At 32.0% G+C, this 20,413-nt stretch overlaps 1 protein-coding gene and 1 pseudogene across 10 annotated transcripts in view; both read right to left on the minus strand.

Annotated features, from left to right (window-relative positions):
* Positions 1-20,413, minus strand: part of EHBP1 (EH domain binding protein 1) — a 322,192-nt gene that overhangs the window by 85,148 nt on the left and 216,631 nt on the right. For all 10 annotated transcript variants that reach the window (XM_011384344.2, XM_011384346.2, XM_023525560.1 and 7 more), the window contains 4 exons: positions 14,993-15,171; positions 14,244-14,292; positions 8,941-9,837; positions 1,828-1,971 (listed from right to left, as the gene is read on the minus strand). In XM_011384344.2, the coding sequence (XP_011382646.1) occupies positions 1,828-1,971; positions 8,941-9,837; positions 14,244-14,292; positions 14,993-15,171 (1,269 nt within the window). The remainder of the gene's footprint in view (positions 1-1,827; positions 1,972-8,940; positions 9,838-14,243; positions 14,293-14,992; positions 15,172-20,413) is intronic.
* Positions 19,714-19,831, minus strand: LOC111733515 (annotated as a pseudogene).

Raw genomic sequence — 20,413 nt, forward strand, 5'->3', positions numbered from 1 at the left:
CCAGCACATCTGATAAGACTGTTATCCAAAATATACAATGAACTGTTAAATCTCAACAGTAATAAAACAACCTGATTAAAAAATGGGCCAATGACCTTAACAGACAACTCTCCAAAGATTTACAGATTACCAATAAGCATGTCAAAAGATGTTCTACATAACATGTCATCAGAGAGATGCAAATCAAAAGAATGAGACACCACTACACACTAATAGAATGGCCAAAATCCAGAACACTGACAATACCAAATGCTGGCAAAGATGTGGAGCACAAGAACCCACATTCATTGCTGATGGAGATGCAAAATAGTACAGCTACTTTGCAACACAGTTTGGCGATTTCTTATAAAAGTAAACATCCTCTTACCACATGATTCAGCAACTGTGCTCCATGGTATTTACCCAAAGGAGTTGAAAACTTATGTCTATACGAAAACCTGCACATAGATGATTATAATAGCTTTGTTCATAATTGCCAAAACTTGGAAGCAACCAAGATGTCCTTCAGAAGGTGAATGGACAAATAAACTGTGGTACATCCTGACAATGCGATCTTATTTAGTGCTAAAAAGGAAATGAGCCACTAAGTCATGAAAAGGAACAAAGGAAGCTTAAATGTGTATTACTAAGTGAAAGAAGCTAATAAGAAAAGACTACATACTGTATAGTTAAAACTATGACAGTCTGGAGAGGCAAAATTATGGATACAGTAAAATTATCAGGTTGCCAGGGGTTGGGAATGCAGAGGGGGATAAACAGGTGGAACACAGAGGATTTTTAGGCCAGTGAAAATACCCTGTATGATAGCATAATGATGATACATGCCATTATACATTTGTCCAAACCCATAAACATCAAGAGTGAACCATAATGTAAACTATGAACTTTGGATGACTATGATGTATCAGCATAGGTTTATCATTTCCAACAAATGTATCACTGCAATGGAAGATGTTGTTAAGTGGGAGGCTATGCATGTGTAGGTACAGAGGTATACAGGAAATCTCTGTACCTTCCCCTCAATTACACTGTGAACCTAAAACTGCTCTAAAAAAAGAATCTTAATTAAAAAAAAAAGCGTGCAGTTTTATGTGTATGTGAGTTTGGTGTTAGGGCAGAGTTGTTACAGTTTTCAGATTCATGAAGAGGTTTGTGCCTCCCTAAATCTAAGAGCTTCTATTACTATATGTTCATTATTGTATGTTAAGTACTACACAAAAAAATATATATAAATGTGATTTAATATAGGAATGGCATATGGAAATATGTGACAAGAAAGAACATTGGCTCTGAAGTCTGATCAGGCTCAGGTTCAAATCCTAGATTCATCATTTACTGACTCTGCAACCATGTACAAATTACTTTATCTATCAGCCTTAGTTTCTTTTCTGGAAAGTAGTTTAAATATCTACTTCATGGATTAAGTAAAATAAAAATTATGTAGAACATCCATTATAATACCGGGAATATATGGTAGGTATTTAATAAATGGTAGGCACCATTATTTTATATTCTAATATTTCCAACAAAATTAACTTCCATGGACAAAATAAAATCTTAAAGTACAACTAAATTAAAAAATGTAAATTAACAAAAAATAGATTATTCATGCATATGTAGAAATTATATTCCAGGATCTTACTTTTCCTCATAGGCAACACTGCTATGTAGGAATAATTACAACATATTCCTCCAAGTATGACTTTATAAGTTCAATAAATGTACTAAGTACCCATAATTACACAAAGTCTGTGGAAAAAAATAATTTAGCAAAAATATAAACAAATTTCAATGAACAACTATAATTTTTAAACCAATGTTCCTCACATCACTTAGCTGCCTGTTGCAGAGTGCTGTGGCTGCGTTGGCATTCTGCTTATTCCCTGCCTTTAAAGCTGCATCTCTTCTTGCTTGCTCAAGCAGGACTCTTGCTCTCTCTTTAAGTTCTTCTTGTCGAGATAACAATCGATGCTTAAAAGTAAAGATATAGAATTAGAAACCCCAAAAACGAAAAAAAAAAGAGCATGTCATATAAATTTGTAAACAAATTAATGGTTATACAATCTGTCAAAATAATAAAAGTCAGGAATAAGATTGTACTTTTATGAGATTATCTACAGAAAATATGACTAGAAAACGTGGAATGAATACATAAGTCTTGACGTACAAGAAATATCTTTACTGCCTAAAATTGGATCAAATTTAGTTACATTTTTATTAGAACGTATTCTCAGAAGGTATAAAGTTGATATCTATACTATATACATTCTTCATATTTGCTAATCCATAATGTATAATCTGGCAAAGACATTTTTAAAAGTTCTCACTTTTATTTTTGTAGTCTTATAAAATTGACAACAAGGTATGTTCCAGATTTGTATGTTGAAAGATATCTGTGACAATCCTTTAAATTCTTGACAATCAACATTTACAGAAAAATCCAAGTGATCATATTTTGCTTAAAAAAAAAGTAAAACTGATTTTCTCTATTGCTTACCTTCCTTACAACAAAACAATTAAATATATTAGATTTGAAAGAGTATTTTCCTGGATTAACTTGTAATTTTACATTATATTTTTGGATAATAATAGGTAGTAACCATCAATGGAAATCGGCTCTTAAATGGTGGCATTAACTTGAAGCACAAATACCTATACTGTTTATAGTTTAAATTCCTTTTTTTCTACTAAAGTGGCCACCTTCTGGCTTTAGAGGGCTATTACTATCACTCTGATATTTAATTTCTTTTACTCCCCTTTAATTGCTTAATTTTGGTTCAATCAGAAGTATCATTCATGGTCAAGGAAGAGGTGAACCAGAAAACCTATTACTTTATTTGGTATAATATAAAACTTTACTAAAGATTTATCATGTATATCATTTTTTAGTCTCTTTACCACCTTTATATTTTAATATAACAATTTTAAACCTTTGTCTATAATCTTAAGCAAGAAAAGATTTTTCTTAAATTCAGTAGATTTTAGTATAGTCACAAGGTTGTGAACCATCAACACTAATTCCAGAACATTTTGATCACCCAAGGTTTTAAGAGGATTAAAAAAAAAATCTTAACTTAAAAGATACAATTGAAATGTATCAGTGATAATGATAGATTCTGAGTTCATGTTGATAAGACATAATAGAATAAAACTGGTCATTGCATTTGAACTGGTTACAAATCAATGCTTTCTCAAAAACAGACAATATTAATTAAGTGAACATTGAATTTGCAGTCAAAATATCAAGCTGTTAATCCTTCTCCCACTAATAATAAGTAATGTAAAACTGAACAGGTCACTAAAAAACTATACTGCATTCCATTACATGATATTAAAGAATTTGGAGTCAGATAGACCTGGGTTCAAGTATTAATTCCATCACTTAACTGTGGGCAAATTACTCAACCTCTCTAAGCCTCAGTTTCCTCATTTATAAAATGGAAATAAAAATAGACCAACTCTTTTAAGTATATTGTAAAGATTAAGTGACATTGGATAAATATTAACTATATTTTAAAAGAGGGTATATCATCTTTAACATCCCATAGCTCTAAAATTTGCAATTACTTACAGTAGATCATCTTTAAGATCCCACTAGTTCTAAATTCTGTGATTCTATAGTCTGCCAGGGATTTCTATCAGCTACATAGACAGTGAAAAACTGCTCTAGTCTTTAAAGCACATAAATACAATTGTTTTCCTGATTATAAATGCAATCCATATTAATAACAGAAATTTAGAAAATATGTAAAAGTAAAAAGAAGAAAAATAAAACTAATTGAAGGCATCATACTCCCTGATTTCAGAATATATTACAAAGCTATAGTAATCAAAACAGTATGGTACTGGCATAAAAACAGTCACATAGATATACTGAAAGTCAATTATAGTTTTTTTGTTTTTTTTTTTTTAAAGCAGAAGTTAAATAATAGACATATAGATGAATGGAACAAAATAGAGAGCCCAGAATTAAACCTACACATAAATGGTCAATTAATTTATGACAAAGGAGGCAAGAATATACAATGGGAAAAGAATAGTCTCTTCAATAAATAGTTTTGGGGAAATTAAACAGCCACATGCAAAACAGTGAAACTAGACCATTATCTTACACCATACACAAAAATTAACTCAGAAAGTCTTGAATATAAGACCTGAAAGCATCAAACTAGAAGAAAACAAAGGCAGAACATGCCTCGATATTGGTCTTGGTGATGATTTTTTTGGATTTGACACCAAAAGCAAAGGCAACAAAAGCAAAAATAAACAAATGGGACTACATCAAACTAAAAAGCTTCCGCACAGCAAAGGAAACATTTACGAAATGAAAAGGCAATGTACTGAATAAGAGAAAATGTTTGCAAATCATGTATCTGATAAGGGGTTAATACCCAAAATATATAGAGAACTTATTACAACTCAATAGCAAGAAAACAATCCAATCGAAAAATGGGCAAGAGATCCAGACATTTTTCCAAAAAAGACATAGAGATGGCCACAGGTATATGAAAAGATGCTCAGCATCACTAATTATCAGGGAAATGCAAATCAAAACCACAATGAGATATCAACTCATATCTGTCAAGAATGGCTATTACCAATAAGACAAAAAATAAGTATTGACGAGGATGTGAAGGAAAAGGAACCCTCGTTTATTGTGAAAATGTAAATTGGTGCAGCCATTATGAAGAACAGTAAGAAGCTTCCTCAAAAAATTTGAAAAAGAAATACCATATGATCCAGCAATTCTCTTTCTGAGTATTTATCTGAAGAAAACGAAAGCACTAACTTGAAAAGATACAGTTGTCCCTTAGTATCCGCAGGATCTCTCTGAGTGCCAAAATCTGCAAATCCTCAAGTTCCTTATACAAAATGTCATAATACTGGCATATAACTTATGCATACCTTTTCATATACTTTAAATCATCTCTAGATTACTTATAATATCCAATACAATGTAAATGCTATGTAAATAGTTGTTATACTGTATTGTTTAGGGAATAATGGCAGAGAAAAATATCTGTACATATTCATTATAGATGTGACCACTGTAGGCATAACAACACAGTACATGCCAGCAACAATGCAATATTTTCTCAATATTTTTTAATAGCGTTGGTTGAATCTTTAGATGCAGAACCTGTTAATACAAAGGACTAACTGTATATGCATCCCTACGTTCATTGCAGCATCATTTACAATAGCCAAGATATGAAACAACCTGTGTCCCTCAATTGATAAAAAAAAGAAAATATGGTATATATATACAATTAAATATTATTCAGCCACAATAAAAGAATGAAATTTTGCCATTTGTGACAACAGAGATGGATCCTGAGGGCATTATGCTAAGTGAAATAAGTTAGAAAGAGAAAGATAAATACCATATGATCTCATTTATATGTGGAATCTAAAAACAAACAAAACCCCACTAACCCTCTCCTCCAAAAATTCAAGCTCACAGATATACAGAACAGATTGGTGGTTGTCAGGGGCCGAAGGAGAGAGGTGGGTAAAATGGTGAATGGGGTCAAAAAGGTACAAACTTTCAGTTATAAAATAAATAGATCATGGGGATGTAATATATAGCATGGTGAATAATATTATATTGCATATTTAAAAGTTGCTAAGAGAACAAATCTTAAAATTCTCATCACAAGAAAAAAAATTTTTTGTAACTATGTATGGTGATGGATTTTAACTAGGTTTATTGTGGTGATCATTTCTCAATGTATACAAATACTGAATCATTATGTTGTATACTTGATACAAATATAATGTTATATGTCAACTATAGCTTAATAAAAAATAAAATAAAAATAATTAGCAATGCTAGTACCCAGATATAATTGCTGTAGAATCATGCTTTTCTTCCATTTAGTTTTCTATTGTGAGCACTTTTTCATGTCCTTAAACTTTTTTTTGAAAACATGATTTTAAATTGTCTACCTAGCACTCTATTAATATGGATGCATCATACTTTATTTAACTTGTCTTATATTATTGCATATTTAGGCTGTTTATAATTTTTCATTATCATAAACAATGCTTTTATGAACATCTTTTACATAAATTCTCATATAAAATTCTGGTTACCTCCTTAGGAAAAATTCCAGGAGGTTGAACATATGAAATAAACACTTTTAAGGGACTTAATATACATTGCTAAATTGCCTTTCAGTAAAGCTCACTGCTTTATATCTGAGCTATGATTATTCTTAGTACTATTATGGTAAAAAATAAAGATACTGTAAGCAAAAAGTTTATGAGCAAAGACTTTGGAGTCAGACAAGGTTGGTTTTAAACTCAAACTTTAGCACTTATTATGTGATCTTAGGTAACTATGTGAACTCGTTTTCCATATATAAAATGGAAAACCACTATAGGCTGTAAAGTTTAAGAGAGATGTGTAACATATAATACAGTAATCAAATATATAAGCCACTCAAATGGGCAACATTATGACTTTGTTAAACCTACACAGCCTTACTAAACAATCAAATTTCCTCTAATCTAATGCCATTATTAGACTTATTATTATTTTATGAACAACTAAGAAAAAAACACTGTCCATTAAACTCTAACATACCATCAATTATAAGTAACATCTTGATTTCAGATAAGTTAAAATATGAAAAGATGTATATCTTAGAATTGATAAAATACAGTATAAAAAAAGATTTTTAATTGTTAAAATTTAGGTGATATACAAAATACTATGAAGTATTAGCACTCATATTACAACTTTCAGTGTCAGGCAATGCTTTTGCCAAAAAATTTTAATTTACCATTAGCAAAATTCTGACCAATAAATAAATGGCCAATAAACAAACATATATAAGTTATAAATAGATGCTTCTTCTATCATCATATGGATTTACTGTACATCACTTAAATCACCTAAATAAAATCATAGCATGATAGAGTTTAGAGCTAAAAGGGCTCTCGGAGATGATTTCATTTAACATATGTGGAAAACAAGGTTTAAAGAATTTAAATGGCAAGTTAACATGTCACACTGGTAATCAATGGCAAAGCCAAGGAGAGAACCCAGGTTTACTGATTCCCAGTCCAGAGTATTTTAAAATTTTAAACCTTAATCAATTTCTAGATTTAACGAAACACATTTACTTTAAAAATCAGGATTATAAGAAAAATCTATATTGGATATTAGAATTTAGGCTCACTGAATTCTGCAACTGTCAATCACTAGATGTTCATTGTTTATCTACTATGTTTATACACTATCATGTCCTGAAAGCTGAGGTACTCAGAACCTTTGTTTTGAGATTTTTGATTAGAAGAACAGGGACTTGCTTCATTAGCTACTGTATTTTTTTTGATTCTGAGATGCACATTTTTTTTTAAAACGCCAAAAACTTAAAATTAATGGCATCTTATAATCTCTGTTATACAGGTTGTAGTTAAGATAAAGTTGTCAATGCCTACATATGCATGTGCTTGATATTTCTGGTGGCATGACTGCAATTCCTTGAGTTGACAACCACTTCAGTACTGCTGGAGAATGAAACTAATTCCAGGTGATCATTTGAAAATCTTTTGTTGGGACCTTCAGTAAAGTCAAGAAAGTACTATTATTAATAAGTATTACTGAGAAGAAAATCCCAGAGACAATGGTGGAGAAATGCTGTAATTCAGAGGTTGTCCAACTTTTGGTCTTAGAATCCCTTTTTATGCTTAAAAATTATAGAGGATCCCAAAAAGCTTTTGCTTATATGAGTTATAACTATTGATATTTGTCATTTTAGAAACTAAAACTGAGAAATTTATAAAATATTTATTAATTCCTTTAGAAATAGCTATAATAACCCCATTAGATGTTAACATATTCTAATAAAAATTACTTCAAAAAAATACAAAAGAAGGATGCCATTATTTTATTTTTTTGGAAATCTCTTTAATATGTGGCTTAATAGAAGGCAGCTGAATTCTCATATCCACTTCTATATTTGATCTGTTGAGATATCACAAATAATGACGTAGTCTCCAGAAAACGCCACTGTACACTTGTGAGAGAATGAAGTGAAAAAGGTAAATAATGTTATAGTATTATTATGAAAACAGTTTCAACTCTGAGGTCTCTCTGAAAGTCTTAGAGAGCCTCAGTGGTCACCAGATCATACTCTGAGGACCACTGTTGTAACATGATGCTTTTTATGACACAGAGGACAACACTGTGTGAAAAAACAGAACATCCAACAACTCTAAATCGAAAAGTGATTTAGAAGAGTTGGATTCTTAATTCTAATTCCAAATTGATTAACCTTAATTATTTTGCTTAAAATTTTCTTTTTGTGTATACATAAGAGTGTTATATGATTTAAAAATCTGCACCCAAATAAGTCTAAAAATTTAATAGTTGTAAAATGAAAATTCTATGTGATAAGAAAACCATGTATCACAGTTTATTGGCAGTGTTTTTCTTTCTTTGTGGTACATAAAACGGTATATATTATAATTTATGGTACCATAGAGTCAATTAAATACAGTAAATATCATAAAGTCAAATCTGTACCATACTCCCCTCATAAGAAGACGTCTGGATGTAATGATAGGACTGAAAATACCAATTATAATGCAACCTAAATATCTGAAGAAAATGTTTTAAATGAGAAATATTTAATTTGACATTATCCATTTTCAGAATAATATTCTACTAAATGAAATATCTTTGACTTATTCTTACAGTAAAATATTGTTTCTATATTTTGATTTGAAAAGTTGACATTTTTTATCCTTGGGATTTATATGTAGGCTTAAAATTTTAAATAAGAGCAAGTATATTTCAGGTTTTTCGATAATGGGTATTATATTTTGCCTTAATCATTTGTAACATTTTAAAATATTCTATGAATATATAAACAAAAAATAGAATAACTACTTATTAAATATATGAATATATCATTCTAACTCACTTACCTGGACTGTTTTTGCAGAATGATCTGCATGATTTAAAGTGGTTTTATCAGCATCTGGATCAGACTCTGTCTGCCTCAGGGAAGAACGTTTTTTCTTCGCAAGATCTGCATCTCTATTGTATGAGTATCCAAGCTTAGATGTGGGAGATAAACTTGGTTTTTTGATAGGTGATTCAGGATCTGATCTAAATTCTAAGGATCTAGAATTCCCTAATTTTTCTTGCTCCAAGTTAGTACTGATGTCTAAAGTCTGAAGCTTTTGCTCTTCTGTATCCTCACAAATAAATGATGGAGACACATCCTTATCACTAGCGTCTAAGTCGCTTAATTCTAAAGTCTCAGCCTTCAATAGTTTCTTTTTGCTTAACAAAACTTGTGCGTAAGTTGAATCTGTATTGTAACATGTTCCAGGGTCATCGGATATTGAAGTCCTTCCAGAGCTCTGCTGGGGCTTTTGGGGTTCTATGTCACTTTTAGTCCTGCGACAGTAAGGGGAGGCTGCACTTGGACTAAGATGATCATCAGGAGTCTGACGTTCACTTTCTGACTCTCCAACCCCACTATCATTTACAAATACAGAGTCATCCTGCATTAAGAAGTTTACCGCTGCATTGACCGGCTGCTGCAGTTCAGGCTCCTGTTTCAGATCACTAAGCTCTGCATAGAACTTTTCCTGATCAACAGAACTATTTGTATCTGTTTCATAGTTTCCAACTTTATATGTGCTTTTACTGCTGTTTTCCTCTATCTGAACAACATTTAGTTCTTGGCCACTGAAATGTGCCCTTATTTGATAGAGATAAGTCATAACGGTCAGTTTGTCAGGAATTGCTAATAAAACCATATCAGAAGGTTCCAATAACCGGGAAATTCCTATGCTGGCAAATCCATCGTATGCCTTCAAAGAAAGGAAAAACAAAAGATAGAGAATAATTCAGAGATTCCATACATTTTAAAAACAGCAAAATACGATGTTCACTAGACATAAGGTAGTCATTTCACAATGTATGGAAATATCGAATCATTATGTTGTAAACCCGAAACTAATATAATATCATATGTGTCGATCAACCTCAAAAAAAGTTTTAAAAGTAAATAAAATTAAGTTACCATAAAAAACAGCACAATTAATGGATTGTTGTTGTTGTTGGAGAGTCCTTTATGTTACTGACATTATGCCACTTGAGCAGAGCAAAATTCAGAGTCGGAAATTTGTAAAAGTGGGGTAGATGCCGGAGAAAAAAATTTTTCTTAATAACAATTTAAATGTTTTTTCCAATAAATAAGCAAAAATGAGAGTTAAAAAAAATCTTAAAATTAATTTTTAAGATAAAGGACTAAGGTATAAAGAAATAATTCATCTGGAGCTTTACCATTCCTATCATCTTCTCTTTTCTATGGTCATTTAATTGCAGTGATTTGTGAAGAAAAAATACAACTAGCTATCCCAAAGGAACTAACTCCTAGATTACCTCGTATAAAATACAAGAAAATGTTATTTAAGCCTAGAAACACAGAAACATTTTTAAATGCCCAATTAGGTTGATTTTCATAATTAGAAGAGCGACTTTATTTTCACTTCATCCATTTTGCAGAGAATGAAATGTTTTGAGTAGTACAACCTAGTTGAGAATGTGAGGCTGCATTGTATTATTTTTGTTAGCCTTTAAATGACTGTGGCATATCAGGTTTTTCTAGTTTTGAAGAATCAAAGCTGTTTCTCAATTTACAATTAATTATTAGTATTGTGACCTAACCCTTGAAAACAACATTGTGTTGCTAGGAAGCATTAAAAATATGGCTAAAGGTTTAGCCATACACTTAGAAGAAGTAAGGACCATGTAGTTATAGTCTCGCTTTGAGATATGAAATGTCTAGTTTTTGTAAGAATCTAGATGTAGGATCATAATTCACATTTTTTTTAAAAGAAACTTTAGGAAATCATGTAAATTCAGAGGGAATTCATCTTTTGCACTTACATGTTAAAGTGCGTTTCTACCTTTGAATTTAATCTTTGTCTTGTATTCTTCCTGTAGTTTAATAAATGTCGTAGAATAAGTTAGAAAGAAAATGAAAAGTAAATTGCGATATTAAAACCTCTTCAATTTTCACAGCACAATATTTCATAATATAAGGGCCTCAAAGTATTTACTTGAGAGAATGGCTCAGTTGGTGAGCATGTTTAGGCCTGTTATTTTACATGTTTTAGGAAAATTAAAGTCATTTTCTTCCTCATGTATCTTGACACCCTGATTGACAGACATCAATTGCAGACCATCAGGAAAAGCACCACGGGCAGTATTCTAAACATTTCCCAATTATCTAAAACACTGACATATTGGTTAAGATCAGATGTCACAGGTAAATACCTTTTTTATTTAGCACTTTTTACAGACCTGGGAAAATGATTAGTTTCCTTGTGGGGAATCTCCTGCTGGTGTTCTGCTTCATGTAGCAATTCATTTTATGCACACTAATTGCACTAAAAAAAACATTTAAAAACAAACCAGGTTTCTTATAAGTGAGGTCAAGATTTTATAAAGGAATTTTCCCATAGGTTAACCTCTTCTGCTATGGTCAATCACCTACTGTCTTTTAGCTGCATGTGGAGAAAAAAAAGAGGTCTTTCAAAGAAAACTGTCTTATTCATTCCTAGATGTTATTTAATTGGTAAGGAGAAGTCACTGCCAGTTATGTTATACATCTGCATGGAACTTAAGACAGAGGCATTGTTTCTTGTGCTGCTTTAACTCCAATAAGGGCAGATAGGGTTATCAGGAAGAACTATGTGAAGCCGGAAATAAATTTGCAGGTAGCAACTGATAGTCAATGTAGATATCAGGTAAGAAGTTGCAAAGTGATGAAAAGAAAAGACTATATAACAATAATTATTTATTGAACTGTGCAATGAATAGAATCATCTAAATTAAAATCCTTTCAAAAAGCCACGATTATCTGCCCTGGAAGATCTAATCGAAAAAAAATTTTAATGAGATATTCTCTTCTATGTAGTTATATGTAAATCCAAGGTATGCTTATCATTATTAAGTTCCTGAAAACTAACGTAAAGAAGTGTGACTTAGGCCTTAAGGAAATTCCTCACTCTAAAAATATACAGCTAGGTAAAATCAACAATGTTTCCTTTTCAAAATTTCAAACAGTAACTTGAAGGCTTCACTATATAAAATTAATGATTTATTTTATAATGCTTTTACCTGCGTTTAAATTAGCTTAGTATTTTATTCAAATGCAAAAAATGCAGGTAAAGAACTGTCAGATGTAAAGATAATTTAGCCAATGAAAAACAAGGCATTTTTACTTTGATAGACACGAGCTCTCCAAAATTATACAAGAAATAATTCATGAGAATGACTTACTTTGTAGCATGCCCACCATAAAGGTGATTTCTTTGATTTCTTCAAAGAAAATTGTATCAATTTTTTAAGATTACCTTTTTTGGTGGCATATTTTAATATAAAAAATATGACAGTTTTAAAATGTATGTCTTAAGGCCGGTATCATGCATTTGCAAATAAATAAAAAAAATTTAATGGCAATATAAACTTTTGGTTTTAGAGAACAACAAAAGTAAAAAAAAAAGATTTTGAACTAAATTCTCATCTGTTAACTGAACTTCTATCAAGGTTCCCTTTATAGACTTTTTATCACTGGTGATTTTAATTATCTAATTTAAAGTAGATTAAAAATTTTAGGCTAGACCAGAAGTTACTAATCACTTTGACTCATGAATCCTTTTGGCAATGAACCCCTTCTCAGAATAATGTTTTACATGTATGAAATACATAGAAATACAAAAGAAACCAATTATGTTGAAAAATTAAAATATTAGCAAAACTCAATTTGAGAAATACTAATATATATGCTTTTTATCAATCTATTAACTATTGTAATTTTGAAGAAGTGATGAACTTAAAAGATATTTGTAGATATCTACAACTGTAAAGTGATATGAAAATATCTGAGATTCTAAAGGTGACAAAGTTCTCAGGCATGGCTAATATTACAGTGGTTTGTTCCCTAAATTCACTTGATGGAAACGATAAATTTCAGCTAAAGAGTTGAGAAAACAAAATATATTTTGCCCTAGCCATGTTCAAGGACCCCCTGAATTCTATCCACAAGTCCCAGGTTAAGAACTCTTGTTCTACGACAATAATACATTTTATTAACTTTTCAGTTGAAGGACTTAATTCAGTGCAAAAACAAAAACAAACAACAACAAAAACATTAATTGAGTACCTACTGTGTATTGAGTTAGGTACTTCTCTCCTTTTTCATGTCATGGTGCACACAGAAAATTATAATATTGTACTGCACATTGGGATAAATAGTTAAGTTGGCCTGCTGCCACAGTCAGCTGGCCCTGGTGGCTTCAGCAAACTCAGCCCTTGCACAGCTACCTTGAAGGCTGAAAGGATCAATATCCCCTACACGCCAGTTAGGAAGCTCTGACCTCAGTAGATTAACTAATCATGTGGAAAAAAACTGTACAGTTTACCAGAAAATGAAAAAAAAAAAAAATGAAAAAAGGAAGCAATGTTCATATCTTTTTGCTTCTAGGAACATATACATTCTTTCTTGGCTTTAGGCTCTTGTCCTCATCCCCTTCCAACAGATTTTTCTAAACTCATAATAGTTTATGGTACAACAGCTTTGGGTACACTTTTTACCATATGACTTCACTTATATAGGGTATCACAAGGAATAAAAAGAATAAACTAATCAAAAACAGACTCACAAATATAGTGGACAATTTGGTGATGGACAGAGGGGAGGGAGGTTGGGGGGCTAAGAGAATGAGGTGAAGGGTTAAAGAAGTACAAATTAGTAGTTGATAGTTGGGCATGGGGATGGGAAGCACAGCAGAGGGAATGCAGTTAGCATTAATATGATGGCTAAGTGGAGGGCCAGGGGAGGGAGGGAACAATTGGGGGGATCATTTTAAGAACAATATAGACGTTTAACCAATATACTGTATACTTGAAACTAATTTAAATTAAAAAAAGGTAATTCCTAAATAAAAGCAATATGCTTTAACAAATATTTAACAGCTAATGAAGTTCATACACATAGTAAAATCTGATGCCAATCCGGCACCTGTGGTCTTTGAAGGTCATTACAAACTAGAAAAAACCAGGCATCCTATTTGAACTGCAAGAAGCAGACTACCTTCTGTGAGCTGCAGTTATGACCTCATGAAACAACTCCCATTCCCCAAATTAATAAAAGCCAGCAGTGAAGCCAAAATTGAAACAATGTATTTTTTTTCTTGGCAATTCTTACCTTTTTGTTGTTCTCTTTAATATCTTGAGGATTCAGAGACTTGTAGTCACTGAGGGAGAAAATGGCACAGTAAGTACATATAGTATTTAATAAAACACCTGTTTTAAAAACAAACTGAATCTAAAAATTTGACACTCAATAATACCAGAGTAATGAGCAATTTCATAGTGTGAAAAATTAAGAATGAATGAACGAGCGAAGAAAGAAAGAAAAGAAAGAAAGAGAGAGAGAGACAAAGAAAGAGAAAGAAAGAAAGAAAGAAAGAAAGAAAGAAAGAAAGAAAGAAAGAAAGAAAGAAAGAAAGAAAGAAAGAAAGAAAAGAAGAAAAACTGTGATTACATGATTCATTGCCTGAAACTTTCCATCTAAAAAAAAAAAAAGTTAAGGCAGGAACCAGAGACTAGCCTTGACAACCAAATTTACCATGAGGTAATCCCTTGTCAATGTACAAAGAGCTACAGGCTTATTTGTCTCATCTCGTTTTAACACTATCTCAATTTTCATAATAATTTGAAGTCAGTTCATTGTATGAGATTAAGGAGAAATTTTTTTAAAAAAACAGAAAGGACTATTTTTAGGTATCAAGAACTTTTCTTTCTAGCATACATTTCTTCTCTCGAAAAGAGGAAGTGTGGGTAATAAAGAAATATAAAGTCAAGTATTTCAGGATATGTGTTAAGAAATTATTTTATTTTTTTAAAGTTGTCTATCATTTAAAAAATATAAGGAATGGACATTTTTCTACTTACATTAAATCTGGTCTAAAGTGGTGCAATATTGCACAAAAAGATAAACCATTTCTCCATGATGTAGTAAAATTGGTGATTTTTACTCCCCGGTAATTCTTTGTAACTTCTTTGCACCATACAAGCAATGACTGACTAGCATTTGGCTTTCGCCCCAAAACAGGACTTGGTATAGGACTTGGCTAGAAAAAAAGAAAAGAGGAAAACATTAATCTAATGGAAGATGAAAATTAACATTAATTGACCTTACTAGATCATTTGAGCCCTTTGATGTCAGTTTAAGTCCTTCAAAACTGTCAGTTCAAGACAATTCTAACATCCAAGAAAGAGACATGAATCTTAAGTTATTATCTTTAGTTTTAGCCTATGGCATTTGCCTGACAAAGAGTTAGATATGCAAAATTTTAAACTTCTACATAAGAACAGGCCAAGAGCTATAATGATGGAAACATTATATTAAAGTATTCAAATACTTCGGACTGAATATCTGTGTAACACACCCTAAAAAACTTCCCCCAAATGCAATCATGTACAAATATAGTTCCTTTTACTGAATAACAACCACATTTTATGATGGTAACTTTAGAGACAGGTAGAACCAAAACTTAAAGAAACTTTTAAATGGACTTTAAATCTTGATATCATTTAAGAGTGCTGGCTATAGATATAAATAGAAGCCTCTAAAACAAGGTGAAAGGAGAATAATTATTTATTCCTAATATCATTTAAGTTTAACAAGCAAACAATTATTGCCACACAGCTTACTTAAGAAAGACCAACGATGCCCCCACTTGACAAAAGCATGTTAGTGCTAAACAATTAAAATCATCAACCCCACATAATCATGACTTATGCACCACATAATCATGACTTATGCATTTGTTCTCCTCTGGGAAGACTACTAAGAAACACCAGGGATGTAATTTCTTATTTTTTATTAACTGTCAGGTTAAAAAATGCTGTAAACAACCATAAATCTAGCAAAGTGTTATTCTTTAAATAATCACCTATATAAAGTCAATGCTGAAAAATTCACAGGTCATAAAAATCAACAAGTTTGGATCAATTATATTTAATACAAATAAGTAGGTAAAAATGGAATTCCTAATATAGTAAATATTTACCTTAGAACAATAGATTTCTTAACTATCAGTCTAACATATATAAAAATGAACTATTAAGTATCTTTTCACCTAACAGTGATTTTTCACTGTCACTTTCGAATCTCTCTAGTCACTTAACCTGGAAGTGAAGTAGAGAGTGGTCTGTGACTAGGGGATCAATGAACAAATACATTTTTTTCTTAGATTTTTCTATTAAGGAACTGTCTTGATTGAAATATTTTTCTGATCCAGCAATTCCTCTTCTAGATATATACCTGAAAAATCTGAAAATACTAATTCATAAAGATATATGTACCCCGATGTTCACAGCAGCATGATTTGCTATAGCAATACATGGAAATAAACTAAGTGTCCACTGACAAATGACTGGATAAAGATGTGAGATATATATGTGTGTGTATATACACACACACAATGGACTACTACTCAGCCATAAAAAAAAATGAAATGTTGCCATTTGCACCAGCTAAATGCAATGCCAGCTGAAAAAGGACAAAAACATATGATACAGAATACAAAAAAAAAAAAAAAAATGAACTAACAAAACAAAGAAAAACAAACTCATAGATACAGACAACATAATGGTGGTTACCAAAGGGAAGCGGGTAAAGGAGGGTGAATTGGGTAAAGGAGATCAAATATATGGTAATGGAAGGAAACTACACTTTGGGTGGCAAGCACGCAATAAAGTATACAGATATCAAACTATAATGTTGTACACCTGAAATTTATATAATGTTATTAGCCAATGTTACCTCAATAAATTTAATTTTAAAAAACAAAAAAAAATTCTGTAGCAAATTATATTATTAAAGCACTAATTTATTCCAAGCATGGGTAGCATGTACATGGGCCAGGTAATCTGCAACTATCATTACAATGATTCATTTTAATCACCAGTAACACATACATAGCTAATGTACAAATGTCATTATCACCATGCTACAATCTAGAGTGGCTTTCTATACTTAAAAGTTACTAAGGAAAACATATGATGTCACTGTGATTGTGAATATATCCTTATTTCTAAGGAGGCTCAAGAAAGGCCGGAAGAACTAAACTTTGGATTTACCCTTGTACTAAAATATCTTATAGGAATGCTTACTGCACTGCCATGAAAAGAAGTCATATGTATTGAAGAAACTTTGATGAAATTACAAGCCCTATAAATGGTCATGTTGGTTGCAGAGAAAGTAAACTGAAACACAGCAATTGTTCAATGAATCCTCTATTTCAGAACTGCTGACTTTTCCTCTAATATTTTGCAGAGGGGCATAAAGAAATAAGCAGTTAAATCATTTTGAAACCTTCAATATATAAATGGATGAAACTGCTGGCTCCTGATTTTATAGTAAATGTGGCGTGTTGCTTGACTCTCTCTGTCTCACTTAGAGTATTGTTGTAGTAACAAGATTTGCCTCACCCTCATCCCACCCATTATGCTCATTACCACTCTCCTTCAGCACTTGAATTCCTATTTTTGAGGGTCTTTTGGAAACTTCAAAGGCCATGAATTTCTTCAAGATATTGAAAATATTTCTTGCAAACAAAGCTAGAAGATAATCTTGAAACTCTATGTGCAAAATGGGGCACTTGGAATTCGTGGCAATGTATCTATTATGAGTTTGAAGAAAAAAGCAGCTCAGAATGACTGTAATTTATTGTTTTCCAAAGAAAGGGAGACAACAAAATCTGGCCATTAGGCATAGAAACAAACTTTCAAATATTGGAACAACTCTTTAAAAATTTCTTTCTTGTATTTTTGTAATGGCCAGATGTATGAAAAGGTACATCTATTTAACATATTGGGAAAGCAAAGCAGATTATTACAGTTGTTCTTTTTATGCTCTGAGAGAGGAAATTTATAAAAGTCATTCTAATTATAACTTTATGGTTAGAATGATCAGTCTGCTCAATTATGGTTAGAATGATCACTCTACATCAAGCCACTATATGGATGGAATTGCACTGATCTCAGTGTAATTGAGAACTACTGTTAAATGTCAACCATCATGATTATGGAGCTAGTTTGAAGTGGTGACAGTTAAGAAGGTATAGGACTTGAGACCACTGTTTCATTTAACAGTTCTATGTTCTAATATAGATCATTTTAATGTATTATTTCTGTTAACAGAGCATATAACATATTAAAAATAGTAAGGCCACCTAGTTATTTTTGTGAACAATGGCAACATAATCTTTTTCAGAAAATTTAGTCAAAAAACTTGTTACAAAATTTCCTAAATTTTAATAGCTGTGAGAAATTTCAATTCTCTTTTTTCTGCTCTACCCCTCTGACTGCACTTGCTTTCTCTTTAGCTGTCTCCCCTTCTTCCACTGATACAAGGACATATATTCCTCTAGGTATTGCTCTAAATAGTTTTCTCTCTCCACACTTTGAGCTGATTCACTCCCAGGATTCCAGCTTTCACTTTCATGCAGATGATTCCCAAATATACATTTATAGTTCAAACTATCTCAAGTTGACATTTCCAGCTGGCTGTCCTTCCTGCCATATAAAATTCAAATTCAATATGTTCAAAACCATAATTATAATTTTTTCTTATAACCTGCTTCATTTTTATTATGTTTGCAAATGACACTGCTATTGTTCCAGTTATCTAGACTTTTAATCTCAGCTTTGAATTCCATCAGCTATTATCCCTTACTAGTTAATTCATGAGCAATTTTGATCCTACTGTTACAATGATTTTGTAATCTAACTTCTTTTGCCTGGGCTATTGCAAAATCTTCCTAATAAGTCTTCCTTCTTCCAAATTCTCCCTTACCTGATCCACTGCCATAAGCAACCATCTTCTGAAAATACAGGTCGAAGTCCCTAATGGCTCTCAAGAACATACAAAATGATGGCAAAATTCTTTTGAGCACTGAATCCCAAATCTTTTTTTAACATATCTACTCTCAAAGATGACTCACCATTCTCTAAAATCACTATGCTTTCCTGCCTAGCCCCCAGTTCCTCCACTTTCAGTCGTTGACCACATAGATTGCCACCCTACTTGAAATATATTCTGTCCCAAGTACAACTGCTACAATTCCACTCTATATCATCAAGATTAAATTCAATTGTCATCTCCCACATGAAATCTCTTTCCAATTCCCAGTCAATAGGAACCCTTTGCAATGTTCCTTTGATTTTCTGTCTCTCTTAAAGTATTTTTACTACAATATATTAACTTCTCTCTACAAAAAGATTTAGAATTTATATCAAGGTGTTTCCACTCCAGAGCCTATGCTTGTAAACACATGTACTTCACATTTCGAGATAACTCACATTTAGGACCTTAGCAGAAACTGTAAGTTTCTTAAAACTAGTGATTATCTCAGACAACTTCTCTTTTTCAGAGCTTAGATCACTGCCCCATGCATGTTAAATTAATTAATTCAAAATAGGTAATTGATCCAAATTATTTAAACCCTAGAATTACTTTGTTAACAAAACCCTTTGCCCATTCTATTGGGATTTTATTTTTTTATTTTTATTTTATTTATTTATTGTTTTCGGCAAGGCAACCCTTGGTTGACCTCACAGACTGCAAGGACCTTGTCAGCTTACAATCCCTTATTTTTTATTTCTTACGCCTACAGTACCTGGTCTTCTTAGTGGTCTCCCATCCAAGTACTAACCAGGCCCAACCTTGCTTAGCTTCCGAGATCAGATGAGATCGGGCTTGTTCAGGGTGGCATGGCTATAGACTCTGTTGAGATTTTAGATTGCTGGTTAGAACTAGAATTAACTCTACAGCAATGAGATATACACTACTATTGCTAAACTTGTAGGACATTTTAGTCTCCCTACTGTAGATCTGGGAGCCTTCCCCCAATTGTTGCAAATATTGCAAATGGTTGAGGGAACTTTAGATAAATCTTAACATTTGGTGAGCCCCAGGCAACAGGAGAGGTGAGAACAAGAACACTTATATCTGTACTGGCTTTGTTATTTGACTACTGGACAATCAGAAAGATTATGTTATAATTAAAATAATATTGGGAGAAACTTCTGCTTACATTAAAGTATTACTACTACCAGAATACAATTTTTAAAAAGCTAAACAAAATATTTTTCAGAAAACCTTCGAAGAAACATCAAATAACTATACCCAGGCCAAGATGTGGAGAGACTAGAAGCCCAGAGAGTAAGCGAAGCTCTCAGTGCTGCTTTTATAATGGCTGATCTGGAAGACTGAATTGAGAAGGAGTGCTGTATGTTGGTAGACTCTCAAAAAGCAGTATGAGCCTCTCCACCCTCAAAGTAGAAAAAATACAATAAAAATGGAGC

The sequence above is a fragment of the Pteropus vampyrus genome, unplaced genomic scaffold, assembly GCF_000151845.1.
Source record: "Pteropus vampyrus isolate Shadow unplaced genomic scaffold, Pvam_2.0 Scaffold571, whole genome shotgun sequence".
Classification (NCBI taxonomy): Eukaryota; Metazoa; Chordata; class Mammalia; order Chiroptera; family Pteropodidae; genus Pteropus; species Pteropus vampyrus.